This window comes from Coccinella septempunctata, chromosome 1, assembly GCF_907165205.1.
Source record: "Coccinella septempunctata chromosome 1, icCocSept1.1, whole genome shotgun sequence".
Lineage (NCBI taxonomy): Eukaryota > Metazoa > Arthropoda > Insecta > Coleoptera > Coccinellidae > Coccinella > Coccinella septempunctata.
In genome coordinates, this window is record NC_058189.1 from 39,824,534 (window position 1) to 39,848,596 (window position 24,063).

Sequence of the window (24,063 nt, forward strand, 5' to 3'; positions counted from 1 at the left end):
AATTATAGGCAAAGGGTCAATGTTGATGACATGAATTGGTAGACTCATTATAAGTTGTCAGCAGCCGGTATGGTGTAGGAATATACCTGAGCGCCATCTGGAAGGAAAATAGGACCAACTCAATTCACATCACTAACTCTCAGAGGAAAGACGACAGCATGTCAATCTCATTTTAGACGAAATAACATTTTCTTCAATTGAGTTGATTGTTAACGTCCATGGTTATATATTCAATAAAATGTTTTCAGGAATTTGGACAACTATTTATTCGAATCTTTTAGTACATCGCCAACGTTTCGAACCTTTCGTGGTTCTTTTTCAAGGCTCGTATTTAATGTGATTCGGAATGTGTCAGATTAATAAAAAAATTTATTTTCCCTCTGTAATGGGAAGTCAATGAAGAACACTGATGCGTCTTTCAAGAAGTATTCCGGCGAAATATCCTTCTGTAATACTTCGATTTATCAAAAATGAAAACAACAATTCTGTAAAATTAACGTTCATAAAACGAGCTAGTCATGGACGGGCGAAGGAAATCCCAGAGAAGTTGAAACATCTAAACGCAACGGTAGACCGGTTTCGGATCATTGTCCACTCGTCAGTACAGTGTAGCGTTTAAATATTCAAACAGGAGGATGGGGTCTTAAACTAAACCGGGGAGCCGTTTTGAATAATTGTTTCAATTCTCACCACGATGCGCCACCTGTCTTGGAAAGACTGAAACAAACATCACTTTCTCTGCAGACTCCTATACCAATAATGACCCTCAGAACTAACTACTCTCTGCAGTGAATTGTACAACAATTCTTAAAGTCAAGACGGTTCGCTCGCTAGATTCGGTCAGAAAATACGGTGAGAATAGAGCACACAGTACTCCTCCAAGTGCCAACCGGGCACTTCGGAAGTATCAAAACTAGAGACAACAATTCCGTGGAATGGTCGTTTCACTTTGATTGATGTTGGTTTGGTTGTTCGATTCAGATCGTTACATCTGATGATTCTACATACATCGGGAGGGGCCCTGCGTATCAACTAATTTCTTTTCAATAATAATAACAATTTCGAATTGGGGTTGTAACACAAAAATACTGGGATGGATGTACGTCACGACTGTAAGACCTATAATAATCAAATAATATGGGGCAGTAGCCTGGTTTGCTAAGACGAGTCAGGTAAGCACGAGGAGAATGCACGACAGAGTACAAAGGCTTGCCTGTGTGTGCATCACGAGAGCTATGAGAACTTCCCCAACTAGGGCGCTTGGGATCATCACAGACCTCACACCTCTACATTTAGTGATTTATAGGGTAGCCCATGAGGCCATCCGTAGATTATCTTAGGAAGGAACAGGTAACGAGAGAATCAAGAGTCAGAGAGTTTGGTCCTCTCTGAACAACTACATCTCATCTGCAAACCTTCCCAGTGACTTAATGATCAAGAAAGTAAGCATTGAGAAAGAACTTCAGTACAATGCCTTAGCAAGAAAAGATTGGGAATGGGAATACACCGACTACAAAATACAATAAAATGGTATACATCTGTGGTGCTAAAACCGCTACAGGAGCTGGCGCTGGGACTTACGGGGCAAGTACAAAGTGTGCACTATCGTTAGGCTCCTGTACAAGCGTCCTTCAAACGGAAATACTAGCCATCGAAAGATGTCTAGACGTAAATCTATAAAGAAACTAGCAGAAGTGTGATATAGCTATTCATACAAATAGTCAATCTGCCATAAAAGCACTGAGCTCGCATGTCATTGATTCAAAGCTGATTTGGGAGTGCTGGAACAAAATCAATGAGGTAGGCAAGAAAAATAAGGTCTTTTTAATATGGGTTCCTGGTCATTCGGGAATCGTAGGAAACGAGAGGGCCAATACACTTGCCAGAGAGAGCGCACAAACGCCACTCATTGGACCAGAACTCTTCTGTGGTATATCAAAATGCACCTACAAGAAACAGCTATGTTAGGGGGTACAATAGACCTTAAGGTCACAGTGAACTGTAACACCTTTTCAATATACACGGAGGGCCATCCATAACTTTCCACCCCGAATTTTGAGCTTTGGGATGGAATAACGAAAAAACGCTCATACAGGTCAAATTTTGTTGAAAGAGGGATAAATAAGGGTGTTCAAATGAGTTTGATATCACTACCCCTCTAGCCGCAACCCCTAACAGCTCTCATTTTTGAATAGGGAAAAGGGGTCGAGCAGCACCTTGTTGGAAAGGCAATTCAATTTCTTGCATGAGTGTTTTTTTTATCGCTTTATTATTATACATTGTGACTCAGTATTCCATCAATAACTTTCACACGCCGAATTTAGATCTTTGAGATGGAAAAAACGCTCAGACGGGTCAAAAACTTAATTCGATATCACTATCCCTCTAGCCGCTACCCTAACAACAAATTAATTTCAACAAAGCTACTCGACCTATTATTTCTATTCAAAAATAATTGCTCTAAGTGGAAGTGGCTAGAGGGTTAGTGATATCGAATTCATTTTTTGACCCGTCTGAGCGTTTTTTCCATCTCAAAGATCCAAATTCGGCGTGTGAAAGTTATTGATGGAATACTGAGTCACTCTGTATAATAATAAAGCGATGAAAAGGTGCTGCTCGACCCCATTTCTCTATTCAAAAATGAGAGCTGTTAGGGGTTGCGGCTAAAGGGGTAGTGATATCAAACTCATTTGCACACCATTTTTTGTCCCCCTTTCAACAAAATTTGACCTTTTCGAGCGTTTTTTCGTTATTCCATTCCAAAGCTCAAAATTCGGGGTGGAAAGTTATGGATGACCCACCCTGTATACTTTTTAACAATTTCGATTGATGTAAAATAATTCCTCAAAAAACATTTATATATATCATCTGAGATTCGATTACATTCTTTTGAATAACTTTCATGTTTTCTGAATAATTTGCAGATGATTGCAGAACTTTCTATCCGACAAGATTCTGTGCAAATATATGCCCAGGATTATTGTTGTGATCTCAACTTTGATTCAGTTCTCCCTATCAGTGTTACAGCAAATAAAAAGGGACAGAAACTGAATACATGCTGTAATCATCACTCTAAGAGTAAAGGGTCAAATACACGGGGCGAGTTTACAAATTACAAGCTACAAGCCGGCTTTTTCACAAGCAGCTTGTAAAGTATGTAGTTCATTGTACTCGTCGCACTCGCTCCGTTAGCTGCTTGTGAAAATGCTCTGGAAAAAGTTGAACTGCAGGCGACTTTACTCCCCACTAGCCGGCTTTTGAGCGAGTACCATGTAAACTAGGCACGTGTACTCAAAGTAGCTTGCACACAAGTGGTTAATAGCATTAGCAACACGTGGTTTCTACTCGCCAACTAGTTGGCTACTGACCAAGTGGAAAATTTTGTGTGTAGTAGACAAGTAGCGCACTCGCTTACTCGGCGGCTACTTACAAGCCTGCTTGTTAGTTTGTAATCTCGCCCCGTTTACTTCACCCTAGATAATGAAAAGCACAAAAAGCAGCCAATACATTGAAGATATTAGAACTCAAAAACAAATTATATAGAAAAATTTTCAGTTGAGGAATTGTTCAAAATGGTATCCCTCCATTTCAATACATTTTTGAGCACGTTGATACAGTTGCTTCACAGCTTTCGCCAACGTATTAGCGTATTGGTATTAGGTTGTGATTCAATAATGACGCAAGCATCAATAAATCTCTGTACTGCATAGACTTTTTTTTAAGCTCTTTCCATAAAAAATAATCCAATGGTGTCAAATCGGGGGATCGAAGAGGCCAAGCCTCATGTACATCTGTTTTCAAAAGTGTTAGTCAAATATTCGAGCACTTGTCTTGAATAGTACACAGGAGCTCCATCATGTTGCAACCACAATATTTCCATTGGAATGTTTTCTAAAGCCCGTTTGCAACAGCCGAGAATTCTCTGGATAATTCTCAACAAAATTCTCGCAAGAAAACGGCAGAGATTATTTTGTATGCAACTGAACAGAGAATTCTACCGAAAGTGCGTATGCAACGGTTTATAATTCACGGCGCATGAATTTTCGAGTAAATTCTCTAGAGAATTCTCGGCTGTTGCAAACGGGCTTAACAAACCAGGCAATGTATGTTCCGAAAAATTCTTACAAATTTCTCCTGTCCACCCTTCATGAATTTTCTTGAATTCTTGATCTTGGATTATTCTGAGACCATACGTGAAAATTACAATTATTTGTTTTCCCAATTTGAGAAAAATGTCAAGGAAGGTAGTAGTAAAGGTTAACGAATCTGCAAAATTCGAAATACTTCTCAAGATAAGTTTAAGATTTATTGAACTATGAAGTTTCACTCAATAGGAAATGTTTATTGATCACCCTTTGTATGACGGTGCCAAGCAGATATTTAGAATTTTTATTTTGAATTAATTCTTTGTGGTTACGAAAACGAAAAAAAATCAAAATATCCACGTACAGGGTGATCGAATATTCACGAAAATAGGAAAAGTCTAAAATTTTCCCAGTACGGATCTGATTTATTCGATTTCACGAATACTGGAGAATGGCCACCAGTATTTAATCTACATAATTCAAACCGTTTTCTCATGTTGGTAACACGATTTGAGATAAACTTATTACGGTTCTGATTGGGTGCATGGTGCATATTTTTTAGCAGTTTGTTGATCCATCGCGGCCTTTCCATTGATAACCGATTACTAAACTCTTTAGTTCTCAGAATAAGAGAGAAAGACAGACATTTGCAGATATATTTGAGGTCAAGAAAGAAAGAGCTAGACAACATCACAAATATACAAGGTGTTCCATTTGAAAAAATGAAGTTACCTTCAATCTGTTGTCTGCCCTCTATATATTTTGTTTTATAAAATCATTTTAAAAACAATTTGTTGATTTCGTATAACTTTTCTATAACATATTTTTTTATCTCTATTTGTAACAAGGATAAAATGGGGTATGAAATTAAAGTTGAAAAAATTCGTTTATCGAAATATGCACCTTCTATCGCATCGAAGAATTAATGAATCAAAAGTTGTAAGGAGCAATCTGCAAGGTAGGTACAGTAATTTACCTCAATCAAAGTTAGAAGCGATCAAAATTTTATTGTTGATAATTAAAGCTATAGCAAATCCTAACATTCAGATTTAATTATTTAGTACTTAGAGAATATACTCCCCGGATATATTGAATCTTGCTGTAGGGCGGTGCTATAACGATATCATCTTTGATGTATTGTAGAGGATCAACACTGACAATTGATTTTCTGTCTGGAAAGACAGAGCGAATCCGAGCTTGTGTCTAACGATACGCAAGGGATATAATAGCGTTGTTTGCATGAAAAGAATGAAATGAAAAAAGTACTTTGAACAAAATAAATCGGATTTCTTTCGAAACATTCCAGAGAGAATTTTAAAGGCTGAAAGCTGGGCCCGGGATTGAAGATAAAGCGGTCGCTCTGAAAGCGCTGCTGCTTTTATTGACCACATTCGATCTGGAGTTATTTGTTTATTTAATGGAAGAAACGTACATAAGTTATTCTACGGATGGGAATGATCAGCTTGAAAGAATACGATAGATGTTTGAACATTTCCGAGTCGAGTTACTTTGAAAGTTTCCCGTAGTGGGCATTTAGGTTTATTCGAAAAATGAGCCGTTGAAATCGAGCATAAGAAGAATCCTTTTGTTTTACTCAACTAGAAATCTGGTATCAATTTTTCAGTATATTTATAAAATTTATTTATAAAGAATTGAAACTAACGCATCTTTATGAAACTGATTATTGGTAATTGGATAATAAGTATTGATACGCTGTTTGGTTAATTAAATTGTTTAATTGGTCACATAAATTGATTAAGCACTCATTACATATAAATGAACTAATAATTCATCTACATTTTTATTTATACTGCTCAGCAATTGATAGGGAGCACTTATCAATTGTTCTATTTGTGGCTTATTTGGAACATTTGTTATACTTCTGTTCTTCTAGGGAAACTGAGTTGATTTCAGTTATATCATACCTTGGTTTCACTACATAGAGCTCTTTTCCTCTGACATGGACCAATTGTAGCACGCTGGTACGATGGCATAAAAAACAATGTGGTATTTGTCGAGAAACTTGTTTTTTTTTCCCTTTGAACGCATAAGATGATGTTTTTTTTTCAAAATGGTGATAAATGCTTTTTGTCAAGCACGATGTGATTTTTATACAGCGTTAAAAGGCATATGGTTAGTCAATATTTGGTTGGATCTTCTGTATTCCTTTGGTCTTTAGATAACAGATATGTTGAGCCATGTGATAGAAATATTGGCATTCTCTCAGGATTTTTTATGACATCGTTTATTGCGAGAGTTCATTTTCAATGCATATTCCTAAGTTTCTTGAACCAGAAGTTCTGCAAAACATAAGGTCCAGTTGTTTTCCAGTTCTTTGATAGCTGACTTTACTTCTTCAATATCGATTATGTCATCCTGCATCGGTTCATAGTTCTGAGCTTTAGATTTTTCACCTTCAATCCGTCTAGTATATATATTTATTCTTTTGAAAAAGAGTGTTACAAACTTTTACAATCTGAAAAACAATGAAGCGGGTGTAAAGAAATGGCAACAAGAGACAGATCCTAAAAACCTGTTCCTCGTTCCAGATCTCAGTGTAAGCAGAGGAAAAATGTCAACGGGGTACCATACATATCTTCGTATGATACATGAAAAAACAGAGATAAAAACCTCAGAAAAAACTCTCTGTTTGCCCGTATAAGTGTAATGATGTCTAGTATCTCCATTGAACTGATGTTCCAAAGATAACGGAGCAGAATTGTTCCATGGCTTTCTTTGGTGGCAACCTTTAATAAATTGTCTCCATCAGGTAATGTTAGTGACCGGTAGAGTCACATCCGACTTTTCAAATAAATTGTTCCCCTTTCCGGTTACATTTGCTCTTATATCATGTCAGAGGTTCCGGATACAGAGTTAATTTCTACTCAAATGTGTCAAGGCAGTGATGAGCTGTAATATTCTTAATCTCTCGTTATGTGTGTGTCCAGTTTCTGATTTCTTCAGCCAACTTTACTATTTTTAGTTCCTCGAGTCCCTCTCCGTCAGTCGTCCAATGTCCCTCTTTAGAGTTTCTGTTTTGTTTTGTAGACGTTTTTGCCATGGTGGCAATGGTGGTATTTTATGCAATCTTGGACCAGCAGTGTTCGTTCGGTTTACCACCCCCATGGTTTACGCTGTTGTTAGTGCTGTACAGTAAAAAAGTAGGTGCATATATTCCAATGAATTTCCGTTCTGAAGGTACTCGTTCTTGTTCAAGGCATAAATTACGACTCATAGTTTCTCGAATGTATTGTTTGGGAAGTACTGTTTGATGAAGAGGATTTGTTTCTTCAAACTCGGTAACGTATCTTTAAGATGTCTAAAAACATGGTGTATGCACTCGTAAATTTTTGAATGCAATGACATTTGACCAAATCGAAAATAAGAGATTTGTTTCGTGTCGGCGCCACCATGTTTTATCCTTGTTCTATCAAAGAAAGTCTCATGATACTCTCTCGTTTTATTTTGTTCTGCGTTGATATCGATCACAAATTACAGTAATCTGTAATCCCGATCGATCAACGAATCCAAATAAAATGAACTGGACTATTTCGTCAAATGTCAGCTGTTTTCGAATATTTGAGATATACACTTGAATTTTCGTTGTAAAAACGAATCTGCAGATATTTTAACACTATCAAGGATTCGAAGCAGTCCTTACAATTCTTCTTCAAGATAATTTCTGTTTGACAAATTGTATTCAAGAGGAGGTTAATTCAACATGATTTCAATAAAACACAGTTAATTGGCGAAATATCCAATATATTCAGTTGACGGAAACGGAGCTTTCACTATATAATCGTGAAGAATACCTATTTGAAGAACAGACTCGAATAGATTATTCATGTATTTCTGTTTCTTAATACATGCTCACAATTCACATTTTGTATTTTCAATACAGTTCCTTTGATTAAATATACCTAGTTAAGTTACCTAAGTGAAGTTTCCATAAAACTTGCTGTAGAGTCATTCGGGGCAACTGTGCGCACTTTTGCCTTTCAAGCCATACCCTGTTTCAAATGTTGAAGCTAGGAAAATTAAAACATATTCATAAGATAGAGAATTTTCTAATCTATGAAAAAACATCAAAAAGCAAACAAACAAAAACGTTTTTTTTTCCGCAACAAAAAATTTAATAGTGAAAGTCGGAGTGCGTTCACATGCCCCGTGTTGCAGGTAAGTGTGCGCACCCTCACGGGGTAAGTGAACGCAGTGCTTAGTGAACCACACAATCAAAACAAATTACAAAATAATGTCATCAAAATGTTACAATATTAGAAAAATGCTGTTTATTGTCAATACAGAAGCGCCTTTTTACAAGCAGTGCATTATTGTTCGTGCCACCATTCCTGATGAACACAACACTTGATACATTTCCCTGTTGGTGGCTCTTCATATTTTTCTGAACAAATAGGACAATATTGATCGAGTCTTAACCAAGAAAATCAACAATGTCGTAATTTATTCCTCACTGAACTAATGCCCATATAATTTATGCGCACACTTACCCGCGCACACTTTCCCCAGTAAGACAAAATTTGTATTGACGTTCTTATAGAGTTGAGCAGCTAAGAGAACCTAAAATTTTTAATTATATATTTAGATTAATATACGCATGATCGAATAAAATATTGTTTAACACTGTCGGACTCGGAACTTGGACCTGGCAGAATTTGCAGAGATGCTAAAAATTAACAAGAAAACTAGTGAATTTGATTGATTGCAAATAAAAAGTCAACGAAACGTCGCACGGCGCCTTCCTATGGAAAACTAATTTGGTGATTCTGCGCCCTTGCTTCACCCAAATGAACCCCTCTTTCATACATTGCATAGTCGAGATATACACACTGCGCACACTTACCCACTGCGCTCAGTTACCCCGAATGACTCTATCTGTCTCGAATGTTCGTTCATCTGATTTGTTTCTGCCTCAAATTCCAACAACAAAGGTCCAACAACAACGAATTCTTAGCTCTAATTCTTGATTATCCATACAGACCATACAGAAAACTGAATGACATGTTGAATAAATATGAATGTTGTATGACCTTTCTCGAAACTAATAGGTACATTTTCACACACCAATAATCGCTTATAAATACAGCACCTTCACAAGTCGTAGAAATATTTTTAAATTATTTTCAAATATCAATTGACAACTGTCAATTTATAAATAGCGCCACCTACAGTGGAAAAAACGAAACTTTTCCCTTATTTCCAAAGATGGAAAAACAAAATCTAATCAGTGCATACACCATGTTTTTAGACATCTTACGTATCTTTTCATGTCAATGTCAATTTGTCGGCGGAGCTCTTCCCTATCGTTCCGGTGTTCAGGCTTACTTGCTTTGGAAGGTGGACTTTCACATCAATTTCCTCTGTCTGTTCTTGCCCAAGTAGGTGAATTACATCTGGGGAGTTGATATTGGTCTCTATTGCTTAATTTCGTCGATCCTGGCTTTAGCTATGATTTCATTTCTCAAAATTATGAGGTATTTGTCTGCACACGTTCGTCAGAAACATTGAGGAGGATCGTCTGGAATTCACTGGTGTATATCTTCCTACTGACAATTGATAGTTACATCGTTGAAAATTATACTATCTCTAGAGAATACCCTACCGAATCTAAATTCACTCTGAGAGTGAATCACGAAACGTTAATTTTGTTGTATACAACATCCAATATTCCAATACACTATTTAAATTGAGTGGAAAAATCTCTATCTAACCTACCCTATACGTAATTCTGGTTTTCGAAAAAGGAAATTTTGAATGCATATGAAATCTCATTATGTTTTCTAGATAATATAAAGGGGTGTTTCAAATTGCGCGTTTTTTTTTTGAGAATAAATAAAATATAGGTGGCGACCTGAATTCGTCTGGGTATTTTGACATTTGAAAAGTGTGATGTATGACATTTATAAAAATGGCTTAGTACACGATACAACAACGCGTTCAAATTGATGAATTATTTAATGAAAATCAGAGTTCTGTGAAAAGTGTTTTTGGAAAATTACGTGAATTTTATGGTTTACATAATCTTTCATCTGAAAGCACTGTTGGTCGAATTATAAAAAAATTTCAAGAGACCGGTTCGGTGATAATCGAATTTTTGTGACCTGAATTAATGAATTTTGATCAAGAGGACATTTGGATTCATCAGGATGGCGCTACAGCTCACTTTGTAAATGACACAATTGATTTATTGAGACAATAATTTCAAGAACAAATAATCTCAAGAAACGGTAATGTGAATTGGCCACCAAGATCATCTGATTTGACACCGTTGGACTACTTTTTTTGGGGTTATGTGAAAAGCTATATCTATAAGAATAATCCGCAATCGGTAACTGAAGTGAAGGATGAAATTATTCGGGTCATTAGTGAAAACGTGCCTCAATTATGTCGAAATTTCATTGAAAATTTGAACAAAAGAGTGGACGTCTGTAGAGCTGCAAGAGGGGTCGATTTGACAGATATTATTTTTCGTACATAAATGTCATAACTGATATTTCAATTACCAATAATAAGTTTTGGAAAATGAATGCAAAATATGTGTTTTATTTATTTTTACCAAAAACCCGTAATTTGAAACACCCTTTATATTATATGTATATAATATTTTTACAAATTGGTTTAGAACGTCTTTCGACGTTGTCCGACGCCTAATCGTCAATTCTCTCTGTCTCTACAATCTTCGCTGTTCAAGTTTCTTTCACTCATGGACTTATTCACTGTCTTATAACATTCTTGTAGCGGGTTGCCACTCTAGAATCTGTCTAGGCAATCTTGTTTCAGGAGGAATGTGTTGTATATGTCCATACCATATGAGCTGTTTTGATTCTATTTCATCTCTTTTGCTGCCTTCAAGACCCATCCGCTGTTTTGTAACATCATTTCTTATATGATCTTTCCTTGAAATACATAAAGATCTCCTCGTCGGCGTCGCATCCAAGTTGCTCTTGGGGAAATTGCGTGAAACAATCTGTATATCTGGTGTTTTCATATCGACTAGACGACTGGAGGATATTTTGGGGGGTAATACAAGTTTCTCGAAGTTTTATCTGTACATCTGAAACAGAGTTCTTCATTTTCAACCCTGAGTTTTTTTCATTCGAAACTTACTGAAAAGTTCAATTGCAAAAACATTTAATTATGAAATACTTTTAAAATATACAGATATTTTATTATAGCCTACTACAAATTAGTATAAAATACATCACATAATTCAAATAAAAGGAGGCCATGTTCAACTGAACATACTCACTATTATGAGATACAGAAGCTACCCACACGTAGCTGTCGACTTCCATAAAATCTAATTGCTTTCTACTCGATAAATATCCAATTATCAGGAAACGTTATTAGAGAAAATTGCGAATACCAACAGAATCGAAGTCCGATCGAAAATGTGGATAAGACACGGCTACTTTCCCTCCTAATTGTAAGTACCCGCATGATGGTTTAATCTGAATGCGAATGAGAGCAATTAACAAGAAATTAAATAGTTATCTATCGATTTCCGAGGATTGCGTAATTTCACAATTATTACTATTGTTTCTTCAAGCGGAATCTAATAATTCTGATCATGAATATAGCTGTTCGAGCGAATACCCTAATCAAAAATCGAAATAGATAGGGGAGACCGGGGTTGGTTGTGCCAATTTTAAAGTATAATTATTTGTACATCTCGATAATAAAACTCAAGGCTCTCAAACGCATATTTATTTAGTTTAAACATATATCTGTAAAAAAATAGGAACGAAATAATTGAAAGCAATACAAAGATGGCTACTGAGAATTAAAAAAAAACTCTAAATGTCACAACCTGCCCCGACGTGAGGCTGGTTGTGACGCTCATGGGGTTGGTTGTGACGCCCCTACATATCGTCATCGGAATTGCAGTGAATGCATACAAAATATGGACTTTTATCCGGGCATTCTTCATGAGCCCATCTAGAGCAACTGGTGCACTGCAGCCATTTTTCTTTAGGTCGAGAGATGGAAAAAGGTTCGTGGTTCGTGACAAATTAAACAGAAAGTTTCCTCTTCATCTGCCGAACTGCTATTAGCTTAAATGGTCTTAGCTTTAGCTTTACCTTTACCCTTGCATATATTTCTCTTGACACCGGTTTCCTTTGTTTTTTCTTTTGTTCTTTCAAATCTTTCATCTTTTGTTTTTCTTCTAATTCCTTCTTATTTGGAGTATCTGTCCATATGGCTGATCTAACAGGTTTACGCCCTTTTCTTTTAGCTAGACGTTTTCCAGCCTCTGGTGTTGGTCTCAAATCTTCAGGAGAAAAATATGTTGTGATGCCAGAAGGTCCTGGTGAATTTTCAAGTTCTAAGTCTGGAAAGGAAAGGGAATATGTCTTAGATGGTGAATTTTTGGGGGTGCTTGGTGCCTCAATGTGGTTGGTTTTACTATTGGGCTGTGTTTCTGGAATGACACAACCAACCCCAAAGCACATTTCTGCTTTGTTCTCTTATTTCCAACTTTATTTCAATGAAGGGCCAAATAATTTTATATATGTGAGAAAGAGCATACCTGAATTAGTAATTTAACGCCACAATACTTGTTTCAGCTGTTACATTAGTCACTTCACACAACAATCTTTGACGTCACTTTTATTTCCTAAGGCATCTCGAAAATACATAAATCATCCAAACACACGCGGTACGTTAGCGATCAAAGCCACCGTCAGGCGCAATACGTAATAGCTATAGCTGGCTCTATTGGAATAATCGCGACGCGATTGATATCTATTAATTGAGAGCAAAAGCCTCTGTCACAACCAGCCCCCGTCACAACCAACCCCGGTCTCCCCTATTCAAGTAACGAATAGTTTAAAGCTTAGTGTGGATTTTTTATAACTGATATTTAATCGAGGATGAGGTTATTTGAAAAGGGCTTAATATAGTCAGGTTAAAAAAAACTGGAATTTAGTTTAGTTTTGATCTCATTAAACAGTTGAAATAGTCATATGAAAAGTTTTTTTCTAATTTAAACATATCAAGTGACATGTTTTGAAACTCATTGACGTTTTGAAACGTTTTACTTTTCGCAACCAGTTACGCAAAGTAAAATATTTCGCAACTGATGATGAAACGATACTTGCTTTCATAGTAACGGAGAGAAAAATTGAATAATTTCCGTCACTAGACGATTTTAAAGGAATCTCCGAGAGAAGCATTTAATGACGTTTCTGGTATTTTTAATTTGAATTCATACCCTATTCCTATTCAAAATTAAAAAAAATATTTTGTGAAACACGTTGGTAAACACTATGTTCCGTATTTCGCGTTCTTTTGCACAACGAGCGAAGCGAGCTTTTCCCAATTGGTTGCACAAATAACTATTGTCAAATGCCATATCATATTTATGTTATAATAAACATTTAGACAGTGATTTAAACTAATATTGGGACAGTTGAGTTGATATGTCAATGAATTGTATCAACAGATATCGAAAAATAATTATTGTGCATCACGATTCGACAAAAAATTCAGAAGAGTTATTTTGATTTTTCGTCGTGATAATTGGTATTCATTCGACATGGAATTGAAATGAAAACTATTGGAATATTCTATTGAATTTCAATTCAAACACAAAATTAATTATCCTGATTTATACTTTTGCTGGGGAAAAACCTTGATGTCTAGTTCCAGTTTTACAAATATTTTGAAGAATTGGATCCCTGATATCAAACAAAGTATTCTTCTAATGATAACCTCAGTTAATGAAGAAATAATATTTCAAACGAGAAACTGAAAACCGAATATAAATCAATTTTGGCGGCAAAAAAGATCCAAAGATAAAGAAGAACTAGAAAAGAGGGTGTTACCCATAAACTAGACAAACATATAAATATGGTCGTGTAGTAGAGATTGGTAGAAATATTTTCGCATTATCATATTTATATACCCAGTTTTCGGAACATAAGCGGGTAAAAGGGTGTTGAGTTATTTTTTCAGCAATATTTTCTTGGCTGTGTGAGTTTTGAATCAAAAATATTTTTCACTATGTCAACTCTTCTGCAGGTTATCAGACTTCAATTTCAAAAAAACTAAGTGTTTCGTTGAATACACAAATTTTTAATGGTCGAATACAATCATGGCTGTCATGAGAAGAAGAACTTAAAAGTCGTTTTCGAAATCTGAGAGGTTGATTCTGATGAAGATCATACAGAGTGTATCTGGAGGTGAGGCTTTTTTCAACTGAAGGTAGAACTGGTCAAAATAAAGCGTTTCACCAAAAATAACCTGTACAAAACTTTCAAAATGACAAATTTGAAAAAAAATTATTGAATGATTACTGAAATAGATTCTAATACGACCAAACCGTTGTTAGCTGAATTATCGCTAAGCAGTGGGAAAAACTTATCTCCTGGTGCGACCATGTGGTCTAGTTCAGGATATTGGCTCGTTCGATATTTACGTGGTAATGAAAATTGCAACTTACGATTGCCGAATTTTTCTCATTATTTTTTAGTAACTTACACGATTTTATTAAATGGCTCATTTCGATACCAACTGACAGAAGAGACTTAGGACACAAGTGTAAAGAATAGAATAATACTACAATACTACAATAATTATACGAAATCGCATCAATAAAATTCAATTTTTTCACAATGGGCATTGCAATCTTCTTGTTCGAACATTTCAAAAATCGTCGTAAAAATGGGATGAAATGAGGAAAAATCAGAGCACTTTTTCAGCATAATTAACATAAGAACTTTCAAGAAACTGCCTCGATTTTCAAAATTTTTTTCCCCCCCAAATTGCACGATATAACAATTATGATTCTGGCAAAAGTGACCTGATGCATCTTATCAGATGAACTTGGTACTGAACCATTAATTGTCCAGTCATATATTAATGTTTTGTTTCGTTTCTGCGATGCCGGAGTCACCTTGCACAGTCCCGCACTTGAAATTCGATGAAATTTTGTCGAACTTCTAGGGGTTGTAACTCAGCCATCTTGGCTATTTCATATAGACAATTTTTGTTTAAACTACTTATTTTAATGTCAAAAAAAAGCCTCACCTTTGAAAACACCCTGTATATAATTCTATAAAATGACTATAACATTGAAGAAGAATTTCAAAAGTTGAATAGCGAAAATACAAGCAATTTAAAATATCATATATTTCCGATTTTCTAAACTTATATGTAAATCTAGAACAAAAAAAAGATAAGATTCGACCGACGTCTTGTTGAAGGTACCACAAAGGCAAAAATTTGTGATCAATAAACGGAAATGGAATTTTTAGGTGAAGTTTGGATGATAGTAGTGGAGAGCAACGAATTGGTACTCGAATAAATTCTCTTATATAAAGCTTTGATACTAACTAGACATCACACTTTCATAATTCACGTATTTTGTGACGAATTCAAAAAATTTATGAACAAAATCAACTACTGAATAATGTCGAATCTTTCCTTGAAAATACCATCACTTGCATTTTATAGCTGGCGCTTTTCCATGGATTATTCAATGGTTAAGGCGACCGAAATGCACCAATAAAATAAAATAAAAAAATTCGTTCAAATTGTGTTTTGCCGAAAATAACGAGGTTGGGAAGCATTTTTGAAGTAATTTCTCTATAGCTGATGTTACTATTCAATTTTCTCATCAACGTTTGAGGGAGTGTCTGATATCGTATACTCCATTCACTTTTATTTTAGCACTCGGTTGGCCACGGAAATTTGACACATTCCACTATGTATAGTACGAAAATGAGGGGTTATGAAGCTTGTCAAAACATTTTTAGGTTTTATATCAACGCTATGTTGCCCGTTCTACGTGAAAGTTTCTGTTATTACGTATTTTATGACAATGTCGAATTTCTTCGGAAAATATGTGACGAACATAATTGAAGTTTATAGAAACTGATTGAAGGCAATCCAGTTATTCGTATGGAAAAGACAAGAAATCAGTATAATATGCATTAGCTTGAGGAAAGTTAATGTTCGCTATCTTCTTTGGTTAAAGTTTGAATACGTTACATCAGTTGAAGATTTCAAAAATATTAACCCGAAGATGAAATGCATATGATGCAGTGGTTGGGAATTGGTATCTCTCGAAGGAATTAACAGATAATTACAAGAATGTTAAATTCTTCAACAAAAATCATTTTGCATCAATATAAGTAAAAGGAATTAAAGGAAGTTTCAAGTAAAGATGAACCTTTGAACAAAAATTTCCCATGAATAAATAATCAACAGGACAACTGGCGCATATTTGTGGCTGTTCATCTTGATACATTGATATAAAAATAATAATTAGGTATTTATTGGTACTTTAAGACATATACAATGTATAGGACAAGTCAAATGAAAAATATAAAAATCAATTTTCGGGAACTTATTTTACGATGACATTCATCGAAAATCCTGTAGTAAACTTTTCGCATTGTTTTGCGAAAAGTTGCGATTTGCCACCACTTTTTTGGGTCTCCCAATAGAAGGAAATTCTTTGTCATCCTCTTCATTCACAATCTTTCTGATTGTTGAAACATTCAGCTGAAATATAAGTTGTTTAGATTCAGATGAAACATTATATAAATTCTCTTACATTGAATATGTTCGCTACCGTCTGACGTATTGTGGATTTTAGAATATCAGGGTATAACTATTTGAATGAGGACTCTTTGAGGACGTGAATTCTCAATAGCACTTCCTGAAACCCTGTCTCTTTTTTAATCATTTTCGGCATTTTCGTAATAAAAATTCATATTAGTTGTGGCAACGGCGTTATGACATTAACGATATATCATGAGTGCCAACCTTACTTCGTTCTAGTTACAAAAACTTGAGAAAATTATTTCATGGCCAACCGACTGCTAAAATAAATTTGAATGGAGTAAAGATATCAAACGTAATCCTTTCAACTGTACCATCTCTAAAGTCTCAAATGTTCATCGTTATTCGGATTCTGGTTCGTGAAATCGTTTTAATCGAACTCTTCCTCATGGATAACCAAAAGTAACATCCTTGAAGTGCTTCTCGAGATCCAACTAGAGGCACACTCCATTCCGAATCTTATCGCGCTTAAACATAATTTTCGTTTTTCCTCATTAGTTGAAGTGGAGCAGCCCACCCTCGAAAATTTATGTGAGCTCGATTGCACCAACAAACACAACCTATCGATTGATTTTCCATAAGTTCGGAACGAACGTGGCCAGCCAAACAAGGTCCAATTTAAAATCCTTCCGATAATGAGGTTATCCTACACCATTTTCCTGGATAATTATTAGGGTGAAGCGACGCAGCTACATAGACTAATCAGATCCTGGTATTCAAGATGTGATTATTCCAGAATTTATTTATTTTTCCTAGAAATATCGAACTCATTCAGGGGGAATGGATTCAGTGAATTGCTTACCGAAGGTAGATGGCAAGTTGAGACCTATCTGGAACCTGGGGTTTTATATCAGCTATTTCACAAAGAAAATGACATTATTCCTGTTTTTATCCAACAGAGGATTTTTTAACATAAACACGTTTTTATCAATTTACTTGTATATTAATTTAGAAGATTCTGATCAACTTGAATTTTTGCACACGGTTTAAGACAGATGATATTACTTTTCTTTCGAAAGATTATTAGAATATCTCGTCCAAGATCATTAGAAAAACCAGTGAAAAAACAAAGCCGGCGCCTTCACCAATTCGTCTCTTAAAGGTTGATTCATGCTAGACCGTGTCAGGTCCGGGCCGGGATCCGGCCGGGACACGGTAACAGAATCATATTAGCAATTTCAATTGACCCATCCACACTACACCGGTTGGGACAAGTGCCTTGCCCGTATTTTCAAAGTTACCACGGAAGGGAATAGGACTGGACATTCTTTTCCCGGCCCGGTCCGACTTTCAGTCAGCTTCTTAAAGCGGCTACACACTGCCCAACTCGGTCGGGCCAACTGTCGGGACGACCAGATTGGGTGTTGCGTACAGACGGCACGACCGCCGTCCAACTTGGTCAGTTGAATTTCACGATCGCTGGAGTATACATCGCTCGGATCAATGGTGACGGCAATGTTTGCAGCAGCGAATACCTCTCCAGTCGACATCTGAATACAGAATTCATTTCCACCCGACAGCGCTCCACACGATCCAACTTGGTCGGTCGGTCGTGCGGTTGGATGGCTAGGCCGTACGACAAGACCCGACAAATCCTCTGTCGGCGGTCATAGCTACACACGGACCGATTTCACATCCAACATCCAAGCCGGTTTGTCGGCCCGACCGAGTTGGGCAGTGTGTAGCCGCTATTAGACAAATGTTCTCTATGGTTAGCTCAGTTTGAGACAAAAAATTAAACGCGTGTCAAACTTTCATCAGAACTGGAAGACGAAATACTGATAGAATACCTGCGGGAGCATACTTGCCTTCACGACATGGCGGATCCAAAGTATATGGAAATATTCCACAAATCCACTATATGGAGGAGGATTGCTGAAAAATTACATCAAAGTGGTAAATAAAATGTCTTCATTTGGTTTCAAGAGGAAGCAGCATTTAGATACAATAAAAATGGGACAATTCACAGATTACGTATATTAATAGTTCAAAAATTCTGAGCAGCTGTAGACGCTAAATACTTTTTAAAGATTTCCCTTACTGCAAAATCTTCATTGAATAGTCTCCCTGGTTGATTCCTCAACGGTGTGATCGAAGAATGATCAGAGTTTGCTACTTCTTGTTGCGAATTTTGTGTTGCATCATTACGATCTTGTAGTAAATGAATATTGTCACTACGTTCACGTAAAAAATTATGCAGTACGCAACACGCTAAAATAACGCAGTCTACATATTCCGGCGCCAATTTTATTCCCCTACAGAAAATTCTAAACCTTTGCGTTCCAAACGCATTCTCGACCAATCGCCTCGCTAATGACAATCTATGGTTTAAATTCTTTTTATCAGCATCGTCAGCTGATTGAGGTCTTAGGTAGGGCCGCAACAAATAAGTTTTTAAGAGGAAAGCTTCATCACCAAATATGACGTATAGTGCACGGGTCGTAGTGTTGGGTAAATACTTTCTACTGGGTATGTTTAATGAACCATTTTCCAAACGTTTTCCAAGGGAAGAACAGGTAAAAATACCACCATCACTGTTTCGTCCGTAAGAACCAACATCGACCATAATAAATTTGTATCGAGCATCAACTAATGCTAATAACGCGATGGAAAAAGTATGTTTGTAGTTAAAATATATCGATCCACTACTTGGAGGAGCCTCAATGGTACAATGTTTGCCATCCAAAGCGCCTTTACAGTTAGGAAACTTCCATAATATTTCAAAATCTCTTGCCATAGACCTCCACATATCCTCCGTCGGTTGTGACATCACTTGATGTTTGGGTGCCGCACGAGCTGAAAAAACGAACGGAAAAAAAATTTGATAGACCGTGTTTCCATCTGCGATTCCTTGGCCAGACGGAACGTAATCGGGCCTTTTTTTAAGAGACTGGTGACTGGGGATGAGAAATGGGTCACATACGATAATGTCAGGCGAAAACTTTCATGGTCGAAGAACGGTGAAGCCGTCCAAACGGTGGCCAAACAAGGATTGACGTCCCGGAAAGTTTTGCAGTACGTTTGGTGTGATTGAAAAGGTATCCTCTACCATGAGCTACTGCCTAATGGTCAGACGCTAAATTGAGATCTCTATTGCCAGCAATTAAATCGATCGAAAGCAGCAATCGATAAAAAGAGGCCAAAATTGTCCAATAGGAGAGATGTCGCATTCCACCAGGACAACGCCAGGCCACACACGTCTATGATGACCCTCCAGAAGCTCCGGGACCTTTGTTCAGAGCTTCTTATGCATGCACCTTATAGTCCGGATCTGGCCCCAAGCGATTACCATCTATTTCTGTCGATGTCAAATGCTCTTGGTGGTGTGAAGTTGTCCTCAAGAGAGGCGTGTGAAAACTGTCTAACGCAGGTTTTTACCAATAGAAACAAGACGTTATGAGGACGGGGCATTATGAAATTACCTTCTAAATGGCAACGAGTAACTGAAAAAATGGGCGCATACTTTAGCCATAAAGAATGACTGTAACTATGGTAAATAAAGCTATGGAATGAACGTAAAAATAATGGATTTTTTTTCCCTAATCTAATATATTATAGAGAAAAACCAGAAGTCTCAAGCCGAAATTGACCCCATTGAGGCCTTCTTTCAAGGTCTGATACCTACAGTCAAACGTTCTCCCCGTATTAGCAGCATCTTGCCAAAGGAAGAAGATTTTCAGTATTGCATGAGTAAGAATTGGCTCAGTTGAATCAACCTGGTCCTTCATCTGAGATTTTCACATTACCTACATATGAATCGTCAACGAGTTCGTCATCAATAGTCAGGCAGACTCCATGGACTTCACTATCGGTATACACACCAACATCCAAAGAACCCTCCGATCAAAGACCAGCAGCCCAACCGGTAATAGCAAATGTGATAGGCAAATTATTGAATAATATATGCTGTATGTTAATGTACATTGAAATTTGCATATATGTTGATTTTCCTAATAAAATTTGTGTATTGGTTATTAATGAACTACCTGAGACACACTGCTAATAGCTCAGTAGGTGAAATGGGCTCCTGAAATTTTGTCTTCTGTATTGTGAGACCATATTTAACTTTTAAAAATAAAATATTGAAACATTCTTTGGACATATGAAAATATCCAAAGAATTGACTTTCATCGTCCAACAGCTCTTTATAGAGTGTTGCAAATTCTCCCTCAACCATCTTCTTACAGAATTTTTGATTTTATCAACTTGTTTCTCCTTTTCCTCTTAATCATTCAGTACAATAACAACGGCTTATAAGTATTCTTCGGAAAATATCATTCTGGAATCACAATTGCGATACACACACAGCTAAGGAACGGTCAGAACTGACGGTACAGCATGTAGGACGCTCGGCCACGCCCGGTTGCTACGGCCCGGAGTCGATCCCGACCCGGTTCCGACACGGTCTAGTATGAATCAGCTTTAACGAAACCACAAAAATACAGCGAATTCAATTTCAAACTGAACAGAAAGTCACTTTGAAGTTCCAAAGCATTTCCAAAGTTACTCTCAGTTAAGTGCGAAATCATTCAAAAAACTCGCTCTTGCTAAGATCGATATTCACTATTACTTATGGAAAATATTCCAGAATACGAAAAAAAAGAGGAGACTGACGAGAGAATGACATAAAATCTATCAATTGATGAAGTGATCGAAAAAAAAATGAAAGATTGTTTATTTTTAAGAACTAACATTCAGAAGAAGCTAAAATAGCTTGGTTGCATTGAATTCGGCAATGTACTGCTGAGTATTGAGCCTCACAACCAGAAAAAACATACAAAAAGCAAAAACGAAATTGTTAGGATGTTTCTAGTCACTGCAAGGCTAATTTGAATTCGAAGAAAAAGACTGCGCAATGTAAAATGTGCATATCGGTCATTTTTGCGTTTGTGTACATCGTCATCTTAATGAGTATGTGACAAAAATTTCAAAATGAAAAGCCAAGCATAGATTTAAGTGATGTAGATTGAAAGCTTCCATACTTCGAGACGAAATAGCAGACTAAAGTAGTCGCGAGTACTTCTGGGGATTACTAAGCACTAATCTCTTCGGAAATCTTGTCGAAACACGAATAAACGATCAATTCGTTGTCAGTTTACGACCATGTAGTATACCATAAAATATCAAATATATATTCATGAGTAAGTCTATTTCATGAAGAATAAGTCATCAAAGTCGTCCGTTGAAAAGAAAAGAAATAGAGTAGGCGTAGGTTAGATTAGGTTAGGTTAGTTTAGGACGGTTAGGTTAGAAAGGAGATGCTCAGACTTGAATTGCCTGCGATCTACTTCAATATTATCAGACTCCGATCGATCGAATTTGAGAAACTGACCCGACAATCAGAGACACGAGGGATGATATATATTCTGAATCATAAAAAAACATGGGACTGGAATATGTAAAAATAACAAAGGGTTTATATTTAAAAAAATATCACCGAACAGGCAGACTGAAAAAAAATCTTTTACTACGCGACTGCATTCTACATGAAAAAGTGTTTGTAGAAGGTGACATTTATTACATCAGTCACACTGATACTTTACGAAATAGAGGCACCAGTATGAAGAGCCGAAAAATGAGTTTTCCCTTATCACTTGAAAACAAAAGAAGATAGAGGGATGCGATTTTGGCCTTTAACAATTTGAAAATCGAGGTCGGAAACGGGTCATCCACTTTTCGCTAGCTCTTACGGTTACACCCTGTACCTACACAATGAATAAATCATTCAAGATAGCAAAAGCTATTAAGTGATAAGTAATATCTTCGAAAACTAATAAAATTAACGCCTGAAGGCTCAGGTTGAACATCATTGAAACCATGATAAGCTCCTTCTTTTTCTCCGTTAGTAAATTTGAAAATTTTTCCTCAATTATAAAATCTGTGATAGATCAATAAAACAAGGAAAAAGAAGAAGAAGGAGCCGAACAACCGTGTATTTCCCTAAGGCACTTATGATAAGTATGTGGTCGAAGATATGAAAAAATCAGGGCCAATTTATTCTTGTGACAAAAAATCCTAAACCCAGAAAAAATATTTCCGATCTAGGCAACGGTATAATCCAGCCTACCCTATGTACGCACGAAAATGACTGACAAATATTTGTTTCCAGCCAAATCCCTCCTATCAGTTCGGATTCGACGTCAAGGACGACCTCTATACAAACTACCAGAATCGCAAGGAACAAAAGGAGGGAAACAAAATTACTGGAAGTTATTCCGTGGTGGATTCCGACGGGTTCCTACGTACTGTAACTTATACCGCAGATCCCAAGGAGGGATTCAAAGCTGAGGTGAGTCTATTTATTCAGGACTGCATTGATCATCTCATTTGAATGATGGCGAAACTTTATTTCCTTCCTGCCTCCATTTCTGCCGGTCGGCAGAAATGGAATAAGAATTCAAATAATTGCGTTCGGGGAAAACCCAATTAATGCGACATTTGTTAAAGGGGAAAAGGGTGGAATTAGAATCGTCGGTTTCGGTGGAATTGATTGAATTTGTTCCCGCTGATTGCTCATATATATTTGATGAAAATTGCTCTGGCAGATTATGCGGGAAAATATTGACATTTCGAATTCGAAGGCAAAGCTGGTCAGAAAGCATGTCATAGTACTGAAATTTCATGATGTTCTTTGGTGGGCACGTATCGATGTTGTTCATAACTTTCCATAATAAATTCTTAACCGAAATGGATCATTTCACAGTACATCACTCCGCTAGTGTGACCATTGTGACAACAATGTGTGCATGAGTTCAGCTCTTGGAACATATATATGTTACGGGCAATGTAAATAATTGGGCATTGTTTATAATGACCGGTCAATTTGAAAAGTGCCCAAAAGGATATCACAAAATGATAAATTATGTTGCAAATATTACATTGCCCGGTCATTATGTCTAATGCTAAAAGTCAAGTGGGCAATTTGAAAATCATTTTCATTCATATTTCTTATAAAAAATAACAAATTTTTACATACCTAACTGACAAAGTAACAAATAAAAAATAACAAAGGAAATTTCCCATGCTGACAAATAAACCGGTGGCGATGAAATAAGTACAAACAAAACTTAATAAATGAAAATAATGTATTACATATGTACGTACTTATATTTACACAAAATGTCAATATGAAGTAATACATAGAGGGTTTATTTATTAGAGCAGCTTCCACTTTGGTGACATTTCGAGTTACATAGCTCTTTTTCTTTACGACACTTGCACTTGTCGGATTTACAGCCAACTTTACAGCCACATCGACTATAGCCTTGGCCCCCTGTCTTGGATGACAATCTTGAACATTCTCTTAGTGAAATCTCTGTCTGTGGAATATCTTCGCCATATATAAATTTCTCATTACATTTTGTAAATTGGTTCCTGGCATAAAATCGAT

At 36.5% G+C, this 24,063-nt stretch overlaps 1 protein-coding gene across 1 annotated transcript in view; it reads left to right on the forward strand.

Annotated features, from left to right (window-relative positions):
• Positions 1-24,063, forward strand: part of LOC123316965 (calcium-responsive transactivator-like) — a 68,368-nt gene that overhangs the window by 17,141 nt on the left and 27,164 nt on the right. Inside the window, exon 3 of the mRNA XM_044903291.1 lies at positions 22,783-22,962. Within this exon, the coding sequence (XP_044759226.1) occupies positions 22,783-22,962 (180 nt within the window). The remainder of the gene's footprint in view (positions 1-22,782; positions 22,963-24,063) is intronic.